Source organism: Orycteropus afer, unplaced genomic scaffold, assembly GCF_000298275.1.
Source record: "Orycteropus afer afer isolate SDZICR_OR568_19922 unplaced genomic scaffold, OryAfe1.0 scaffold00311, whole genome shotgun sequence".
Taxonomy (NCBI): Eukaryota; Metazoa; Chordata; class Mammalia; order Tubulidentata; family Orycteropodidae; genus Orycteropus; species Orycteropus afer.
Genome location: NW_006921898.1, coordinates 309,075 through 327,706, shown reverse-complemented (window position 1 = coordinate 327,706; position 18,632 = coordinate 309,075). Strand labels below are relative to the sequence as shown.

At 39.5% G+C, this 18,632-nt stretch overlaps 1 protein-coding gene across 1 annotated transcript in view; it reads right to left on the bottom strand.

The window, feature by feature from the left end:
- The window catches only part of LARS2 (leucyl-tRNA synthetase 2, mitochondrial), a 362,372-nt gene that overhangs the window by 91,199 nt on the left and 252,541 nt on the right, over positions 1-18,632 (bottom strand). The window contains exons 12-13 of the mRNA XM_007951731.2: positions 13,693-13,791; positions 9,750-9,887 (exon numbers count right to left, since the gene is read on the bottom strand). Coding sequence (XP_007949922.1) covers positions 9,750-9,887; positions 13,693-13,791 — 237 coding nt within the window. The remainder of the gene's footprint in view (positions 1-9,749; positions 9,888-13,692; positions 13,792-18,632) is intronic.

The following is an 18,632-nucleotide window of genomic DNA, read 5'->3' as shown; positions in this document are numbered from 1 at the left end:
AAAAAAAAAAAAAAAACCACAACGGCAATTAGAAAATATCAGGAGCTGAACAGTAGCAAAACTGTGACTTATAGATTCCAGCTGAAGCAGTAGTGAGAGGGAAATTTATAGATCAAACTGCCTACGTAAGAAAAGCTGAAAATAAAGTAAGCACCAAACTTAAGAAATTACAAGAACAGAATAAACTCAAAGAAAGAAATAAGCAATTAAGAAATTAATAAATCAGAAAACAAATATAGAGAGGATCAACAAAGCTGGAATTTTTTTTTTTTTTTTAAACCAAAAACCTTGGATAGGATTATTAAGAAAGAAAAGAGGGAGGAGGTACAAATAAACAATGCTGCAGTTGCTGTTAGGTGCCATCAAGTTGGCTCTGACTCATAGTGAACCTATCTATGTACAACAGAATGAAATACGGCCTGGTCTCATGCCATCCTCACAATCCTCGCTATACTGGAGCCCATTGTTGTAGCCGCCATGTCAACTCATCTCGTTGAGTGTCTTCCCCTTTTACTCTGAACCTCCACTTTACCACGATATCCTTCTCCAGGGAATGGTCTCTTTTGACCACATGACCAAAGTAGGTGAGACAAGTCTGGCCATTCTTCGTTCTAAGGAGCATTCTGGCCGCACTTCTAGGACAGATTTGTTCGTTCTGGCAGTCCGTGGTATTTTCAGTATTCTTTGCCAACACCAAAATTCAAAGGGATAAACTCTTCTTCAGTCTTCCTTATTCATTGTCCAGCATTCACATGCATAAGAGGCAATTGAAAATACTATGGCTTAAGTTAGGCACACCTTAGTCTTCAAAGAGACATTTTTGGTCTTCAATGCTTTAAAGAGGTGTTTTGTAGCAGATCTGCCCAGTGCAATACAACATCTGATTTCTTGACTGCTGCTTCCAGGGGTGTTGATTGTGGATCCAAGTAAAATGAAATTTTTCACAACTTCAATCTTTTCTCCACTTATCATGGTGTTGCTTATTGGCCCAGTTGTGAGGATTTTTATTTTCTTTATGTTGAGGTACAATCCATACTGCACACTGTATTCTTTGATCTTCATCAGTAAGTGTTTCAAGTCATCTTCACTTTCAGCAAGCAAGGTGTGTTATCTGCATATTGCAGGTTGTTAATGAGTCTTTCTCCAGTCCTGATGCCATGTTCTTCTTCATACAGCCCAACCTCCTGGATTATTTGCTCAGCATGCAGATTGCATAAGTATGGTGAAAGGATGCAACCCTTACACACTCCCTTCCTGATTTTAAACCATGTTCATCCCCTTGTTCTGTTTTAACGACAGCCTCCTGGTCTATGTACAGGTTCCTCATGAGCACAATTAAGTGTTCTGGAATTCCCATTCTTCTCAACATTACCCATAATTTGTTATGATCCACACACTCAAATGCTTTTGCATAGTCAATGAAACACAGATAAACATCTTTCTGGTATTCTTTGCTTGCAGCCAAGATCCATATAACATCAGCAATAATATCCCTCATTCCACATCCTCATATGAATCCAGCTTTCATTTCTGGAAGTTCTGTGTCAATATACTGCTGCAACTGTTTTTGAATTACCTTCAGTGAAATTTTACTTGCATGTGATATTAATGAAACTGTTTGATAATTTCCACATTCTGTGGGATCACCTTTATTTTGGAATGGGTACAAATACGGATCTCTTCCTGTCCATTGGCCAGGCCTCTGTCTTCCAAATTACTTGGCATAGACAAGTAAGTGCCTCCAGTGTTGGCATCTGTTTATTGAAACATCTCAATGGGTATTCCACCAATTCCTGGAGCCTTGTTTTTTTGCCAATTCCTTCAGTGCAACTTTGACTTCTTCCTTCAATACCATTGGTTCTTGATCATATGCCACCTCCTGAAATAGTTGAAGATTGACCAATTCTTTTTTTAAAATACATTTTATTGAAATATAATTTATGTACAGTGAAATACACAAAACTCAAGTGACATGGGTCAATGCATTTCTTAATTTTTTTGGAGTGTTCCCTCCCCTCCCCTCTCACCCCTGGTAACCAACAAAGAAAGTTTCCTTCCATATATAAACCTTTCTTTGACTTTTTACAATAATGGACTAATACTATATTTGTCCTTCTGTGATTGACTTATTTCATTCAGCATAATGTCTTCTAAGTTCATCCATGTTATGCAGTGTTTTGCAGATTCTACATTATTCTTTAGTGTTGCATAGTATTTCATTGTGTGTATATACCATAGTTTGCTTATCCATTCTTCTGTTGATGGGTACGTAGACTGTTTCCATCTTTTTGCTATTGTAAATAGTGCTACAATGAACATGGGTGTGCATATATCTGTTCTTGTTCTGGGTCTCACTTCTTTAGGATACATACCGAGTAATGGAATGGCTGGGTCAAATGGTATTTCTAATTCCAACTTTTGAAGGAATCGCCATATTGCTTTCCACAGTGGTTGTACCATTTTACAGTCCCACCAGCAGTGTATGAGAGTCCCAATCTCTCCATATCCTCGCCAACATTTGTTATTTTCTGTCTTGTTGAACTTTGCTACTAATGCTGGATCAAGATGGGATCTCACTGTTGTTTTGATTTGCATCTCTGTAATGGCTAATGATCATGAGCATTTCTTCATGCATTTGTTGGCCACCTGAATATCATCTTTGGTGAAGTATCTATTCATGTCATCTGCCCATTTTTTAATTGGATTGTTAATCTTTTTGTTGTTGAGGTTTTGGAGTCTTCTATAAATTTCAGAGCTCTGGTAGCGTAGTGCCTAAGGCATTTGACTGCTAACCAGAAGGCTGGCAGTACAAACCCACCAACCACTCCTTGGAAGGAAGGTTGGGCAATCTACTTCCGTAGTGATACTGCCTTGGAAACCCAAGGAGGGGTCGCTATAAGTCGGGTCCAACTTGATGGCACATAACAACAACAACATAAATTTCAGAGACAAGACCCTTGTCATATATGCAATTATTGACAAGTATGAATTTGTTGCTGTAATTTTGTTATATGCTTTCTCATGGTGTTCCTGATTTCTTTGTTCCATATAATTTTCTGTGCTGAGCTTGTTTTGTTTATGAATTGTGTCATCACATCCTTCATTGCTATTGTTTTAGTATTTGCTAAATATTCGTGCTGGTCCTCTTTTTTATTGTGATGTGAAGGTTTATCATTTTTCTTTGAGGTTACCTTGTGATTTATAGTTTTCTTCCCAAGTTCAGAACAGTTCATTCTATCTTGCAGTTGTCTTTACTTCCGCATCATTTACACAATTTTTTCTCTTTTTTTGGTTTGTAGTTGTCTTCATTTGTCAATTGAAGTCTCTGGTTCCCTGTTTACAATCTTGTAGGCTTATTTACTTTGGATACTTCCATAACTGGGTTGGTTTATAGGTTATGTCATCAGGCATGCTAGTGGTTGGTTGTTGTTTGCTGTTGTTGGTTCTCTGTCCAAAGGACTCCCTCTTGCATCTCTTGGAAGGTTGGTTTGGTTTTAACAAATTCCCTTAATTTCTGCTTATTTGGAAATGTCCTAATTTCACCATAATATTTCAGGGACAGTTTTGCTGGGTATATAATTATTGGTTGGAAAATGATCTCTTTCAGGGTTTTATATATACCACCCCATTGTCTTCTTGCCTGCATGGTTTCTGCCGAGAAATCTGAGCTTAGTCTTATTGGTTGCCTCTTGTAGGTAACTTTTTGTTTTTCCCGTGCTACTTTCAAGATTCTTTCTTTGTCTTTGGTTTTGGTGAGTTTGATAATGATATAGCTTGGTGAATTTTTTTGGGGGGGGTCTCTCCTGTTTGGGGTTCACTGGAATACTTGAATGGATGTATTCTCATCTTTCATCATACCAGAGAAATTCTCTTCCAACAAATCTTTGACAACTTTTTTCCTGTGGTTTTATTTGTCTTTTCCTGTTCTAGAATTCTGATTACACGTAGGTTATTCTTTTTGATGGTATCCCACAAGAACCTTAGGCTTTCTTCATTTTGTTTTGATCTTTTTTCTGATTAATCCCTTTGCAAAGAAGTTCAGGTATTCGTCTTCAATTTCATTAATTTTGTCTTCCATTGATTCAATTCTATCCTTTGCCCATTCAATGTCTTATCTATTTCTGAAAATTTAGTATTAATCTTCTGGATTTCTGTGTGTAGATTTTGTCTCATTTCTAATTTTTCATTTATTTTGCCATTTTGTTCTTGTATTGTCTTCAAAATTGTTCTAGGGTTTTCTCTGTGTTTTCCTCAATTTTATCAGTGTTTTCCTTGATCTCTCAATCCATCGAAAGTACCTAAATATAATTCTTTTGAATTCCTTATCAGGGATTCCAATGCTGCTTCTTCCTCAGGGATGTGTTTTGGGCCTGTATCCTGGTCCCTTGTTTCTCCTGGTTTATCTTGCTTCTTTGTGTGGACTGTGATGGTCTGTTGTCTCTGAAACATTGTGACATTTTTGTGTTTATATTTAATTGGTAGGAGCTCTGGTAGCATAGTGCCTAAAGCATCTGACTGCTAACCAGAAGCTGGCACTTCAAACCCACCAGCCACTCCTCAGAAGGAAGGTTGGGCAATCTACTTCCATAGTGATACCACCTCAGAAACTCAAGGAGGGGTCACCAAGAGTTGAATCTGATGCGACAGTAGTGAGTTTTTTTATTTTGTTTTTAAATTTTAATTTAATTGGTGATTGTTATGTTGGAGCAACTTGCCCATGATTTTTGTTTTCTTTTCTTTGTTTGGATGCTACCTATGCAAGCAGGGTACTGTGCTCCTCTATTTGCTACTTGGCAGCACTTATACACTCATCATCTGTCTCCTTTCCCATTGTCAGCCTCCCGAATGTTCCTGCCATCCTTGGCAAATGGAGCCTATTCTTTGGTACTGCTTTCATTCAGGTTTTTCTACTAGTTGATGTCTAATCCACTTCTGTAAACTTCCTTTCAAAGCTCAGGGCTCCAGGATTATCTTCTGTATCTGTCAATTGATTTCTCTTTTCTTTTTTGAAGAGGGTCTGTGTAACTGGTCTGTCTATTCTGCCAACTTACCAGAAGTCCCCTCAACCAATTCTTTTTGGTACAGTGACTCTGTGTATTCCTTCCATCTTCTTTTGGTGCTTTCTGCATCATTCAATATTTTGCCCATAGAATCTTTCAATATTGCTATTTGAGGTTTGAGTTTTTTCTTTAGTTCTTTCAGCTTGGGAAATGTTGAGCATGTTCTTCCTTTCTGTTTTTCTAACTCTGGGTCCTTGCATATTTCATTATAATATTTTACTTTGTCTTCTTGAGCTGCTTTTTGAAATCTGCTCAGCTCTTTCACCTTGTCATTTCTTCCATTCGCTTTAGTTATTCTCTGTTCAAGAACAACTTTCAGAGTCTCTTCTGACATCTATTTTGTCTTCTTTCACTCTTTCTTGTCTTTTTAATGACCTTTCACTTTCTTCATGCGTGATGTTCTTGATGTCAGCCCATGACTTGTCTGGTTTTCAGTTATTGGTGTTCAGTACATCAAATCTTTTCTTCAGATGGTCTCTAAATTCAAGTGGGATATAATTAAGGTCATATTTTGTCTCTCGTGGACTTGTTTTAATTGTCTTCTGCTTCATCTTGAACTTGCATATGAGCAACTGATGGTGTGCTCCACAGTTAGCTCCTGGGCTTGTTTTGATGGAAGATACTGAGTTTCTCCATCACCTCTTTCCACAGATATAGTTGGTCTGATTCTTTAAAACAATTTTTTTTTTTAACAGATTTTTTTTTTAAATTGTGATTTGGGTGAGGTGTTGGTCTGAGTCTTGTATGTTCCATCTGGTGGGGTCCACATGTATAGCTGCTGTTTATGTTGCAAATAAGTAATATCAAGAGTAAAAAGGAGAACACAAATACAGATGTAATAAAGATAAAGATATAGAAAATGTTACACCAACAAATTTGAAAAGAGAGAAAAACAGATGCATTCCTAGAAAAAATTTACCAACAGCGATCCAAGAAGAAACTGAAAACTTGAATAGTCCTATACAATTTAACAACTGAAACAGTAAATACAAATCTTCCTACAAAAGAAATAACCAGCCCAGATAGTTTTACATGTAAGTGCTACCAAATATCCAAGAAAAGTTTCTAATCTTACACAAATCTTTCAGAGAATTGAAAAAGAAAAGGGGAATACACCATAATACATTCTATAAAACTAACATAATCTTAGCAGAAATATAAGGTAAGTATAAGAAAGGAAAATTACAAGCCATCTCACTCATCAATACCCCAACCAAACCAAATTCATCACTGTCCAGACTATTCGGACTCACAGCAACCCTAGAGGACTGAGTAGAACTTCCCCATAAAGCATCCCAAGGCTGGAATCTTTACTGAAGTAGACTGGCCCATCTTTCTCCTGCAGAGTAGATGGTGGGTTTGAATCACAGACCTTTTGGGTAGTAGTTGAGTACTTTAACAACTGTGCCACCAGAGTTCTTTCACTCATGAATACAGAAGTCAAAATCTAATACAAAATATTAGTAAAACACTGCTAGATAGGTAGAGACAAGTATTGATTTGGGTGAAGGGAAGGGCAATGTACCAAAATTGAGCAATCAACATGGTGGCATTGAGGAGGAGGAAGACATAGAGAGAGGTACATGGGAGGTACAGAAAACAAAGATGAACCCTTTTGCATGTATAGTACTGCATTGTCAGTGATGAATGGCAAGCATTGATCTACGGGTGGATAGATGGGTGGTTTTAAAGAAAGCAAAGAAAAAAAATTAGTGAAATGGATCCAGTAATGCACAAAAAATACAACATCTCATGACCAAGTAGGGTATATTCTATGACTAAAACTGGCTCAACATTAAAAATTCTACTAATAAAATTTACCACATTAATTATTAAAGGAGAAAAACCATATGATTATATCAGTGGATGAAGGAAAACATGATGAAATACCATATTGGTTTACGATAAAAACTCTTAGTAAACTATCAGCAAGCTTTCTAGATATGAAATCAATATAGTAAAATCAATGGCATTACTAAATAATAGTAGCAACAGCAAAAAAAAAAAGTTAGAAACCATTTATAACAGCACCAAAATTATAAAGCAACAAAAATATACAATCCCACTGTAGAGAAAACCAAACTTTATTGAAGGATATTTAAAAACAGAAAGATATGAGATGCTTAGAGATGAAACCAAAACATCAATACCATTGCCATCAAGTGGATTATAACTCAGTCATCCTTTAGGACAGAAGAACTGCCCTATAGGGTTTCCAAGGCTGTAAATCTTTATGGAAGCAGACTGTCTCATCTTTCTATCGAGGAATGACTGGTGGGTTCGAACTGCTGATCTTTTGGTTAGCAGCTGAATGCTTTAACCACGATGCCACCAGAGCTCCTTGCTTACAGAAGGAAGACTCAATATTATAAAAATTTCATGTCTTTAGAGAGTCTTTAGAGTCAGTGCAATTCTAATTAAACTCTCAATAGATTTTTTTAAATATATTATAAAAAATATAGACACACAGAGTTTATCAGTGTTCTCACAAACAAGTCCCATAGGTATTTCTGTGGAATTAGGCAAACTGACTCTGAAATTTATGTGGAAGAACAATGGTCCAATCATAATCAAGACAGTCCTGACGAGAACAAAAACAAAGTAGGAGAATTTCCCTAATTGGATATCAAGGCTTCTGAAGTTAAAATTACAAAGGGAATAACAAACTAGCATAGCAATAAACATAGAGATCAATGGACAGAATAAAGATCCCATCAAAAGGTTCTCACTTTATACCAACACTTGATTTATGACACAGGTCCATGACATAGGTCAGTGGGACAAAAGGCTAGACTGTTCCATAAATGGTGCTGGGACATTAAAAATCATAAAGGAAAGCTAGTCAAATTTTACTACATTAAATAAAGATATTCTTATTATCAAAAGATACTATAAAAGTAAAACAATTCAAAGGAAAAAATATTTACAATACATATAGCTGAGGAAGGATTAGTATTGAGAAAACTCACAGAACTTCTACAAATCAATAAAAGGCAAACAACCCAGGAGAAATAAAGGCAAAGACACAAACGAGAATTTAATAGAAGCAGAAATACAAAGGTCTCTAAACATATTAAATGAATGCTAATTTTCACTATGTAATCGGAATCTTCAAATTCAAAGTTAATTCACAAAGTAAGCCATTATAGAACTGCTGGGTTAGCAAAATTTAAAGTGATAATACTACATGTTGATGAAGATAATGGGTCATGGTGGAAGCATAGACTTATGTAACTACTTTAAACACAGTTTGGTGTTTACTACTAAAGTTGAATATGTACATGCCCTATAACTTACAGTGCCATTCTTATGTTCAAACCTTAGAGAAATGCTGACATATGTGTGTCAGATAATATGTAAAAGAATGCTTATAGCAGTTTTCTCTGGTGGCGCAGTGTCTAAGGCATTTGACTGCTAACCAGAAGGCTGGTAGTTCAAACCCACCAGCCATTCCTTGGAAGGAAGACAGGACAACCTACTTCCGTAGAGACATCACCTTGGAAACCCAAGAAGGGGTTGCTATGAGTCAGATCTGAGTCGACGGCAGGGACTTTTTTTTTTTTTTTTTTTAAATAATTGTACAATAACAATTAAAGGTGGTATGGATAAATAAACTGAGTTCTGTATTAAAAATTTCATTCTATATAATGGAGTACCATACAGCAGTGAAACAGAAATTCCATGCATCAATAAAGCTCAATTCTCAAAAGGTTTTGAAAAAGAAAAGCAAGATAGAAAGGAAAATTAAGTAAAATACATTATTTATGGACATATACAGAGGGAACATATTTATAAAGAAGAGCAAGGAAATGAATAATATAAAATTCAGGAGTGAGGTTAGCTGGGGGAGGTATGGTAGATATAGGAAGAGGGATGATATGATCAGAGAGGGGCACTCTGAGTATTCTAACGAATTAGTAATGTTCTGGGAGCTCTGGTAGTGTAGTGCCTAAGGCACTTGACTGCTAACCAGAAGGCTGGCAGTTCAAGTCCAACAGCCACTCCTCAGAAGGAAGGTTGAGCAATCTACTTCCATACTGATACTGCCTCGGAAACTCAAGGAGGGGTCACTATGAGTTGGGTCTGACTTGATGGCACATAACAACAACAACAGTAATGTTCTATTGCTTAAACTGAGGAGTAGGTACATGTATGTTCACTATATTCTTTAAAATGTATACACACATTGAATATACCTTTTTATATGTATGATTTATTTCATGGGAATAAAGCATACAGTTTGCTGAATATAATAGGGAATAGATAATAGGCCAACAGGAAAAAAAAAATCCTTTATATACTTTGATTATCAGAGTGATATGTGGAGGCAGGATTCAGCCAGGCTTTGACACAGAGCTCACTTAGAGGTGAACAGATGATAAACATGGCCTCACGTGAGATGCTATAAAAAGCCCTTAATATTATGAACTATTTCTCTCTGTTTCACAAGGAAAAATTTCAATTACTTAGTTAAGCAAACAGAAGAGCTAAAGACTAGGTTCTATGTGAGGATGCAACACCAAATGCTGGAACTAATTAAATAATACAAATATACTTCAGATGGTTAAGCCTGACAATGAAGTCTATGTATACCCAAAAAATAGAATTCTTGTTTCAGAAGAACTGACACCCGCTTCAAGATCCTATTCATGGAACTGAATTCTTTTGCAAAATAGTATAAATGCTTACCTGTGCTTGACCATCTTTTGATCGTGGCAAAAATGGCTAAAGAATCTTGCATAGAATAAATGCATGACAGCATGCTCCTTTCCTCCAATATACAAATCCACAGGCATCCAGAAATCTGCTAAGGCTTTGTTAAAGGGGCTGGAAGAAAGAGAAATGGTCATTTAAAAAATCCTGCTTTACTGCAACCACATAAATTAAATAGATCTATTAATTTGCATATGCCTTGAAACAAATCATATTAGGGAAGAACAGGGATTTTCTTTCTAAAATATAATAAGTTAAAAGCTTCTATCATAAAGGAAAAATAGATTAGTATTAATTTATGAAATTTATAAAAATTGTTATAGAAGACATTACTGATATATTTCAACAACTGCAATTTTCACATAAAATGAAGATAAGAGGGAAGCATATTAGCAAAAAAAAAAAAGGTATCTTCATACAGACCTCCTCACTCCCCAAGGTAACACCCTCACTCTATACTGTCCAATTGGGTAGGATTTGTGTTACAAGATTTCAAAGATTTGTGGATTCTCTCCCCACAATTCAAGGCATTTTGTCCCCCAGCATGGTACAATGCATATCTGAATACCAAAATCCATTGCCATTGAGTCAATTCCGGCTTATAGCAACCCTATAGGACAGAGTAGAATTGCCCCATAGGGTTTCCAAGGCTGTCGATCTTTATGGAAGCTGACTGTCTCATTTTTCTCTTGTGGAGCAAGTTCCAACTGCTGACCTTTTGGTCAGCAGCCAGGTGCTTTAACCACTGTGCCACCATGGCTCTTCATATTTGAATGTTGTTGTTATGTGCTGTCGAGTCAGCCCCGACTCATAGTGACCCCTCCTTGGATTTCTGAGGCAATACCACTACAGAAATAGATTGCCCCATCTTCCTTCCGAGGAGTGGCTGGTGGGTTTGAACTGCCAGCCTTCTGGTTAGCAGTCAAGTGCCTTAGGCAGTATGCTACCAAAGCTCCCTTATATTTGAATATCTAAATTAATTAAATTTTTATTATGAGAGTTGAGATTTTTGAGTTCTTACCAATAGAGGGCAATGTAGCCCTTATAATAGAGGCTAACATACAGCCGCTAAAGTTCATTTTAAAACAAATGATCAATCCTACTTTAAAAGTGGCCTTAAAATAGAGTCAGCAACAGCCTCTGTACAGCCTACTGGCTGCAATGAAGTATATTAAGGATAAACTGTCATGAATTACCCCAACAACTCTCACTCACTTTATATATGCATTTTAGCCAACCAAAGAAAAAAAAGCTCACTGCTGTGGAGTTGACTTCGACTCATAGCGACCCCTCCTTGGGTTTCTGAGGCAATATCATTATGGAAGTGGATTGCCCCATCTTCCTTCAGAGATCATAAAAGGCTTCCTCCTCGTCTCCAGTCCCAACAGAAGTTGGGGAGGAGGCAAGGAAACTCCACTTCCTTCTATTTTCTGGCTGGGGTTGCAGGGGGTCTGTAAATACGTATGTATGAGAGAGAGTGTATGTGTAAGAAAGAGTGTATATGTGTGTGTGTGTATGTGTGTGTGTGAGTGTACGTGTAAGTGCTTGCATGTGTATGCATGAGAGTATGTGTGAATGTGTATGTGAATGTATGTGTATGTGTGTGTGTGTGTGGGAACATCACTGATTGAGACAGACCTCCCCATTCACCAAGGTAACACCCTCACTTTATGCTGTCCAATTGGGTAGATAAACCTTGGCCCTTGGAGGATTTGTATTCCAAGATTTCAAAGATTTATGGATTCTTTCCCCACAACTCCAGGCATTTTGTCCCCCAGCATGGAGTTATCTGATTGCAGCTCTAAGGCTGGAAGGAAGCAAGAGCCTATCTGTCAGCAAAGGGCACAGGCCTGGCCAGCTACCAATATGCATCTTAGCGCAGCTTGGTTTCCTCTCCTCCTGTCACCATGTCAGATTTCTGGTAAAATAAAAAGAAAATTTTTTGCTTGGTGGAAAATAATTTCCCAAAGGAATCCAACTGCTAATGCAGGTGACAGAAAAGAGAGGGAAGTCAAGGATGGTGCTCTTCTAGGAAACAAACTGGGGATAAATTAAGGAGTAAAACACGGAAAGTAGCTGTAGTTTGGATTTGTGATCTTTCCAGAAACTGTTCTAGTGAGAACGCAAGCCAGCGCTTAGGTGACCAACCTAAAAGGACTGCATTTTATGAGGGAAGTGATGTGCTCCATGATGTCTACATGTTAGGAACTGTGAAAGTCTCAGGATGTCTCTCTCTCACCAGTCAGGGGGAGCCCATCATGGTCATTTAGTCTCTCATTTGTCAGAGGCTTCCTTTGAGGTAGTCTGAGGTGGCAAGGAGCTTGACTGCCCAAAGTATTCTAAGCCAGATGTCACTGAAAGGAATGCACCCACACCCACAACCCCTTCTGGAAGAAGATGCAGGAGAGGAGCCCTTCTGCAGGTTAGACACAACACTCGGGTGCTTCCCTTTTGTTTTCATGGGGTACTGTTTACTCAGGATCGCACTCATTTCTGGAGGGCCCAAACTCAAATTATGGGACCATAATACTGCAGGGCAGGATTCCTCCAGGGAGAGGGTGGGGCACCTATCTTACTGGAAATATATTACCTTACAATCAATGAAGAATAAGGGGGGCATTCTTACATGTGGACTACAGGGATTCAGAATAGTATTTCTACCATGGACATGGGCAGCCTGCAAGGTCCTTTCAAGCACAGTGTTTTGTGGTTTTTCCTGAGCTCTGGGACATTCTTCTTCTGTTCTCATTCTCTACCTGAATACCTACTGCTCTCTTTTCCTTAATTTTTTTTTTTTTTTTTGGTGGGGGGGCTGTTTCAAAGAAGCACATGCACATAGCTAAATGAAAACAGTGCTAAGAGACTTATAACGAAGAACAGTGGTCTCCAGCCCCATTCCTTCCTATTCCCCAGTCTCGTCTCTTAGAAACCACCACTTTCAATTCTTTTACTTGTTTCTCTTGGTAATTTTAAAATAACATGTTTAGACTATTGATTTATCAATTTTAGAAGTATCTATTGACTATGTGTGGTAAGAGATAACACTTCTTAGCTCTCCCACACTCTATCTCCTACCCTCTTACGTCATTATTTTCAGTTAAATAAATAACATTACATCTTTATGACCACATAAATGCAGTTCACTGCAGGGCCAACAAGGGTATTATGGCAGCATTTCTTTTCTTGTTTGTCATTTTTTGTACACTTCAGGTTTACTTGGCTGTGAATAATCTTAATAATCTACTACGCTCCCTTCAAAAGAACCTGTTTCAGCTAGTACTGCTGCCCAACAGCTTCCAGCTGCTGTCTTTGGCTGTGCCGCAGTGTCCATGCCTGGCCATGCTCTCACCTGTTCTGACACTGACTGAGCACCAGAGTCCGGTGACTAGAGCAGAGCCATTTGTGCCTGACTCTCTAATGGATAAGCTGTGCTCGGGGATTCCTCAGGGGACTTTCTCAGAGCTGCACTGCCATCTGAGGCTTTTCCTACCCTTCCTCCTTCCTTTCCCCTCACCTTTCATAGGTGCTGGACCTGCATCATGGCCTGACAGCTCTTCCCACCTACTCCTGCTCAACAAAAGCGACCAACCAGTTGTCTTGAGCCGATTCTGACTTATGGCAACCCTCCGTGCATCAGGACAGAGCTGTGTTCCATAGGGTTTTCAATGGCTGAATTTTAGGAACTAGATTGCCAGCCCTTTCTTCTGAGGTGCCTGTGGGTGGACTCCTACCTGCAACCTTTCAGCTGTAGCATAGTGCATTAAGCATTTGCACAACCCAGAGACTCCTAGTCCCTCTCTCCTTTATCGTTCTTCCCAGGCATCTCCCCCAATAAACTTCTTATACATCTAATTCCATCGTGTTGCCTGCTTTTTGGAGGACTCAAACTGACACAAAAGTACTCAGCCAGGAGTCTTACCTCTGAGTGTTCTGAGGGTCAGTGTATCTCAAGTAGTACCAAGCAGAATCAACAAAGGTATCCATGGTGTCTGTCTCTCTCTTGGCTGTACCCTTGCACCTAAGAAATAAATGAAGTTCATTGATTGTCTTCTTTTTAAACTTGAATTCAGTTTTCCACTAGCTTTTGAGAAAGTTATGACAATGAGGGTGAATTTAAAATATCATAAGCAAAATGCCACGTCATGAAAATACAATCCAATGAACCCCCCTCTTTTGTATTTTGTACAGTACTATATATATATATATATATATATATATATATTAATTAGGATTTGGGTGAATATTTACAGAGTAAATTCACTTTTCATACAGCAGTTCACATATACTTTGTCTCATGTCATTGACCAAAATTTACAATGCAGCAGCTCCCCTCCCACTTCCTCCCCATAGTTACCTCCTCCCAGTGTCCATCCCTTCATACTCTTCTGCACCCGGAGCTATCTCCCTGTGCATAAGCAGCCCTTCCTTCTCCCATGATTGTTCTCTCCAGGGCGTGTGTCTACTTGAGGTAAATGTTTAACTCACATGCCTGTACTTTGTTTGGCTGGAAACCACAGTTGTGGGTTCAATTCCAGACCTGAAGGGCAGCTAGGGGCCATAGTCTCAGTGGTTTCACCAGGCTCTACTGGACCAGCAAACCTGGTCCCCACCTTCTTTTTTTTTTTTTTGCCTCCAAATGATTTTGAGTTTTATTCCACATTGTTCTCCCTCTTTATGCAGGATCTCCTACATCCCTTCCAAGTGGATGGCAGTGGTAGCTGGGCACCATCTAGTTCTTCTGGTCTCATAGTTGTATAGGTTGCAGATCAGATGGTGTACCAGTCGCTAGGACTGATTGTTTCCATTAATTTTGGTTTTCTTCTTTCTTCTTGACGAGGAGAGACCCGTTGTTGCATCTAGATGGCAGCTTCCTAGCTTTTAAGGTCCCAGTCGCTACTCGCCAAAGTAGTAGGTGGAATAATGTTTTGTATAGTATGTTATGCCAATTGAGCTTGATGTCCCCTGCGACTATGGTCCCAAGTCCGCAGGATCAACTACTCGGTCCCTCTGGGTAGCTGGCTGTGACCAAGCAATGACCATAACCTTGCCCCTTGTCAGCTCTACTATACACCTGGGAATTCTGATCATTCACATGAACTTATAGGCCCATTGTCTGCCAACCCTATATATGATCTTGGATACACTCTCCATTTAGACATACCTAATTGTTTAGCTTGTTCACCTATCTATCTGTCCCTATACCCATGTTTGCTTTCACTGAAAACTCAGTACTGTATATGCAAAAGGGTTCATATTTGTTGTCTGTACTGCCCACAGTACAAGACATTTTAAAGAAATTTACTAAATAAAAATTTTAATCTTTGGCAGTTACAAGCCTTCGTCTCTACTTCTCCCAATTAAACTGGACAGAAAATCTAACCTAAAAGGACAAGACAAGATTAAGCGTCTCTTTTGCGCATTAACCTCTATTTCAGGCATGTCAAGATCGCCTTCAGCCAATGCCTATTTTATGATGCTTATGAAGCAAATCAATTTATGAAGAGAACTTGAAAACCAACTGTATTTAGATGTGCTAAAGAAAACGAACTTGGGTTTTGCACCCTCTGCTCTACTGAGAAAGGAGCTCTGGTGGTGCACTGGTTAAGGTACTTGGCTCCTAACCAAAAGGTCAGTGGTTTGAACCCAGCAGCTGTTCTGCGGAAGAAAGGTGAGGCAGTCTGCTTCCATAAAGATTTACAGCCTTGGAAACCCAATGGGGGGGTTGCCATGAGTCAGAATCCACTCAATGGCAATGAGTTTGGTTGTTTGGAAATCTATTGAGAGGCATACAGAAGGCCATTGGAGTGACCGTAGGGAGATGATCATCTTGAAGATCCTAAGGGCAGTGGTGTGTCAAAGCCAGCCCATACCAGTTTACAAGAATCAATGGTATGCCTCTCTTCCCAACTCTGTAATAAGTGGCTACAAGTTGGTAGTCTGCAATTAGCCCTGGTGGGAATACTTAACACCACACAAATTGGCAAACTCTACAAATCGGTATTCCTCTCCTCCCAGCTCCCAGTGGGCTGGTTACTAAACATTTACCAACACACCACTGCCTAAAGGTAGCTTCCCCTCAGGAGGGCAGAGATAGCTCTACAGTCTAAGAAAGAATTAAATGAGATCCTTAGGGTATGAAAGGCTGAAAAGAAGAAACAATCCCCATTCTAGGGAAGGAGATAACTGGAGAAGAACCAGAATCCCAAAGGATTTAAGCACGGAACCTTCTGAAGCACGTTCCTAAGATGGCACGTTCCTAAAAGAGCTGGAACTGGGTGCCCAAAGTCACAAAACCTAGGAATCCAAGATGGGGTACCCTTAGTTAAGCCTCGCACAAAGAAGAGGCTTGGCTCCCTTGAAGACTCCTCAAAGCCTTAACAGTGGGCCAGCATCTTGTGTCTGATGAGCAGAGCTAACTAATATTTAAAAAGGACCCTCTGTGGCTGTGGGAAACCACAGCAGAAGTAGACTGTTCAGACTCGAGACTCTCCTTTCTGAGGCATGGAAGCAGGACCAACCTCCTCTCCAAATACCTCACTTTTGGCAATGTAAATTCTTGGGAGTTCTTGGAGAACTGGGGATGGGAGCATGAGGAGCCCCAAGAAGAACTGTTGAACTTTCCACTCCTTTAGCATGCGAGGGCTTGAGTTCATTTTAACTTAAAAAAACAGAAGGGGTTGCATTTATATGTTTCTGTGAAGCAGTTCATACTGGCTTGATAAATAATAGCACAGGGAACAGCCATCCCAGCCCCGCCTGCCCATTTAATGGAAGGAGCTGATCAGAAAGCACAGAAGCCCCAGATTTCCCTGCCCCTCCAAGCCTCTTGCCTTTTAGTTAAGGGCCCCCCCGCCTGGAGCAGTGGTGGTCCCTGGAGGCAGGCACTTGTTGGAGAAAGCCTTGAGGGAATCCTGCTTATTATCATCCAGGGCTGCTTTAGATGAATGTTCCCAACAGTGCATCTCTAAATTAAAGCCAGGTCTTTTTATTCGGAGAACAATCAACCAGAACACAGATACTATTTTGGGAAGTAATGAGAAGATGGAGATTATCCCCCCTCCCCCCCATCGTGAATACAATGGTACAAGTTAGGAAGAAAAGGCAGGGCTCCATTTATGAAAAGAATAACATCAAGCTCAAGGTTGCCATACTGAGTTTCTTAAATGTCATGTTGGATTTGAAGACAGCACACTTAATTGCTAACGCTAGAAACTGGACGACATGGAAGACACTACTTGGTAAGTGGGAGGAATAGATGATGGTGACAACATTATTATCATTATTATTAGCTCCAATAGTAATAAGTAACCAAATGCTAGACAGGTATCATCTCATTTAACCCCTGGGAACTATGAGGTAGGTGCTATTCATGCCCCCGTTTTGCAGATTAGTGACTAGGGATCAGACAAGTTAAGGAACCTATTAAAGGTCTTAGAGTTCAAGAGCAAGGTCCTATAGTCCTGACCACTGTGTCCTGCTTGGTGACACAGGCTCAGAGATCTCAGCCCTGGATGCTCAGTGGAATCATCCAGTGAGCTTGGTCTAAGCCCTGAGCCCCGCTGTCCAGGAATCCTGCAGCAGGTAGGAAACTTTACCCTGACCAGTAAGGCCCTGTTGTTGCAACACCTGTACTGAAGGTCACATCACCTCTAGCAGAGAAGCCCTTTGTCATTGCTCCTCAACAAGGGAGTGCCATTCTCCTCTGGTAGCCCATGATTCTACCCTAAAATGACTCAGCGCTTCCTATGTTCCTGCCCACAAGTCCTTGTCTCAAATCTCAAAAACACCTGGGTGAGGAGCTGGGATGATGGCAGGCATGGATTTACTAAATGTCTGCTAGGTATCAAGCACTGAGCAGGATTACCTATGTTAATCCTAATCTCTTAAATAGACCTTCAAAGGGATTGCTTTAGTTCCTAATACAAAAAACCAAAAAACCTCAAACTCACTGCCATTGAGTCGATTTCGACTCATAGCGACCTCCTTTGGGTTTCCAAGGCAGTAAATCTTTACAGAAGTAGATTGCCTAGTCTTTCTTCCACAGAGTGGCTGGTGGGTTTGAATCGCCAACCTTCTGGTTAGCAGTCAGATGCCTTAGGCACTACGTCATTTAGAGCTCCTTAGTTCCTGATGTTGTTGTTGTTGTTGTTATGTGCCATTGAGTCAAACCCGATTCATAGCGACCCCTCCTTGGATTTCCGAGGCGGTATCCCTATGGAAGTAGACTGCCCAATAAGGAAACTGAAATTCAGAAAAGTTAAGTGACTTTCCCAAGGCCACACAGCTGGTAAGAGGTAGAGCTGGAACTTGAATCCATCGGTGTCTGAACCTTTCAATTGCACTATGTGGTTACCTAATTACCAAGCTAGTGATTCACCTCTGTACTGGTAGAGGACTAAATTATTTAAAAATATTCTCACCATGATCTATAAGGCAGAGAAAAATGACTTGTATATAAAAAAGGGGAAAGAAAACACTAGAGCTGGGTTTCTTATTGATTGGTTTAATCTGCTGATATGACATCATAACAATCACACTTGAGACATACTAGTGAATAGACAGAGAAACATAATTCTACTTCTAAAATAAGGAGAAAGGCAAAATGGTGTGTTTCAGTATATTAAAGATGAAGCCCATGAGCACACTCTGCTGCCTGCGATAAAATCTCCACTGTTATCATAGTCACTATATTGGAAAACTTGTAAGGCAGAGAGAAAACATTTTCTCTTATCTTCAAGAAGCTCTTCAGAATATAAATGGAAGAAAGCGTCTTTTCACAAAGCTAAGATGAAAATGTGTAGCTTTCGCATCAGTCAGATCAGATGTTTCTGGGACAGATCTGAAGTGACACTGCTGTTC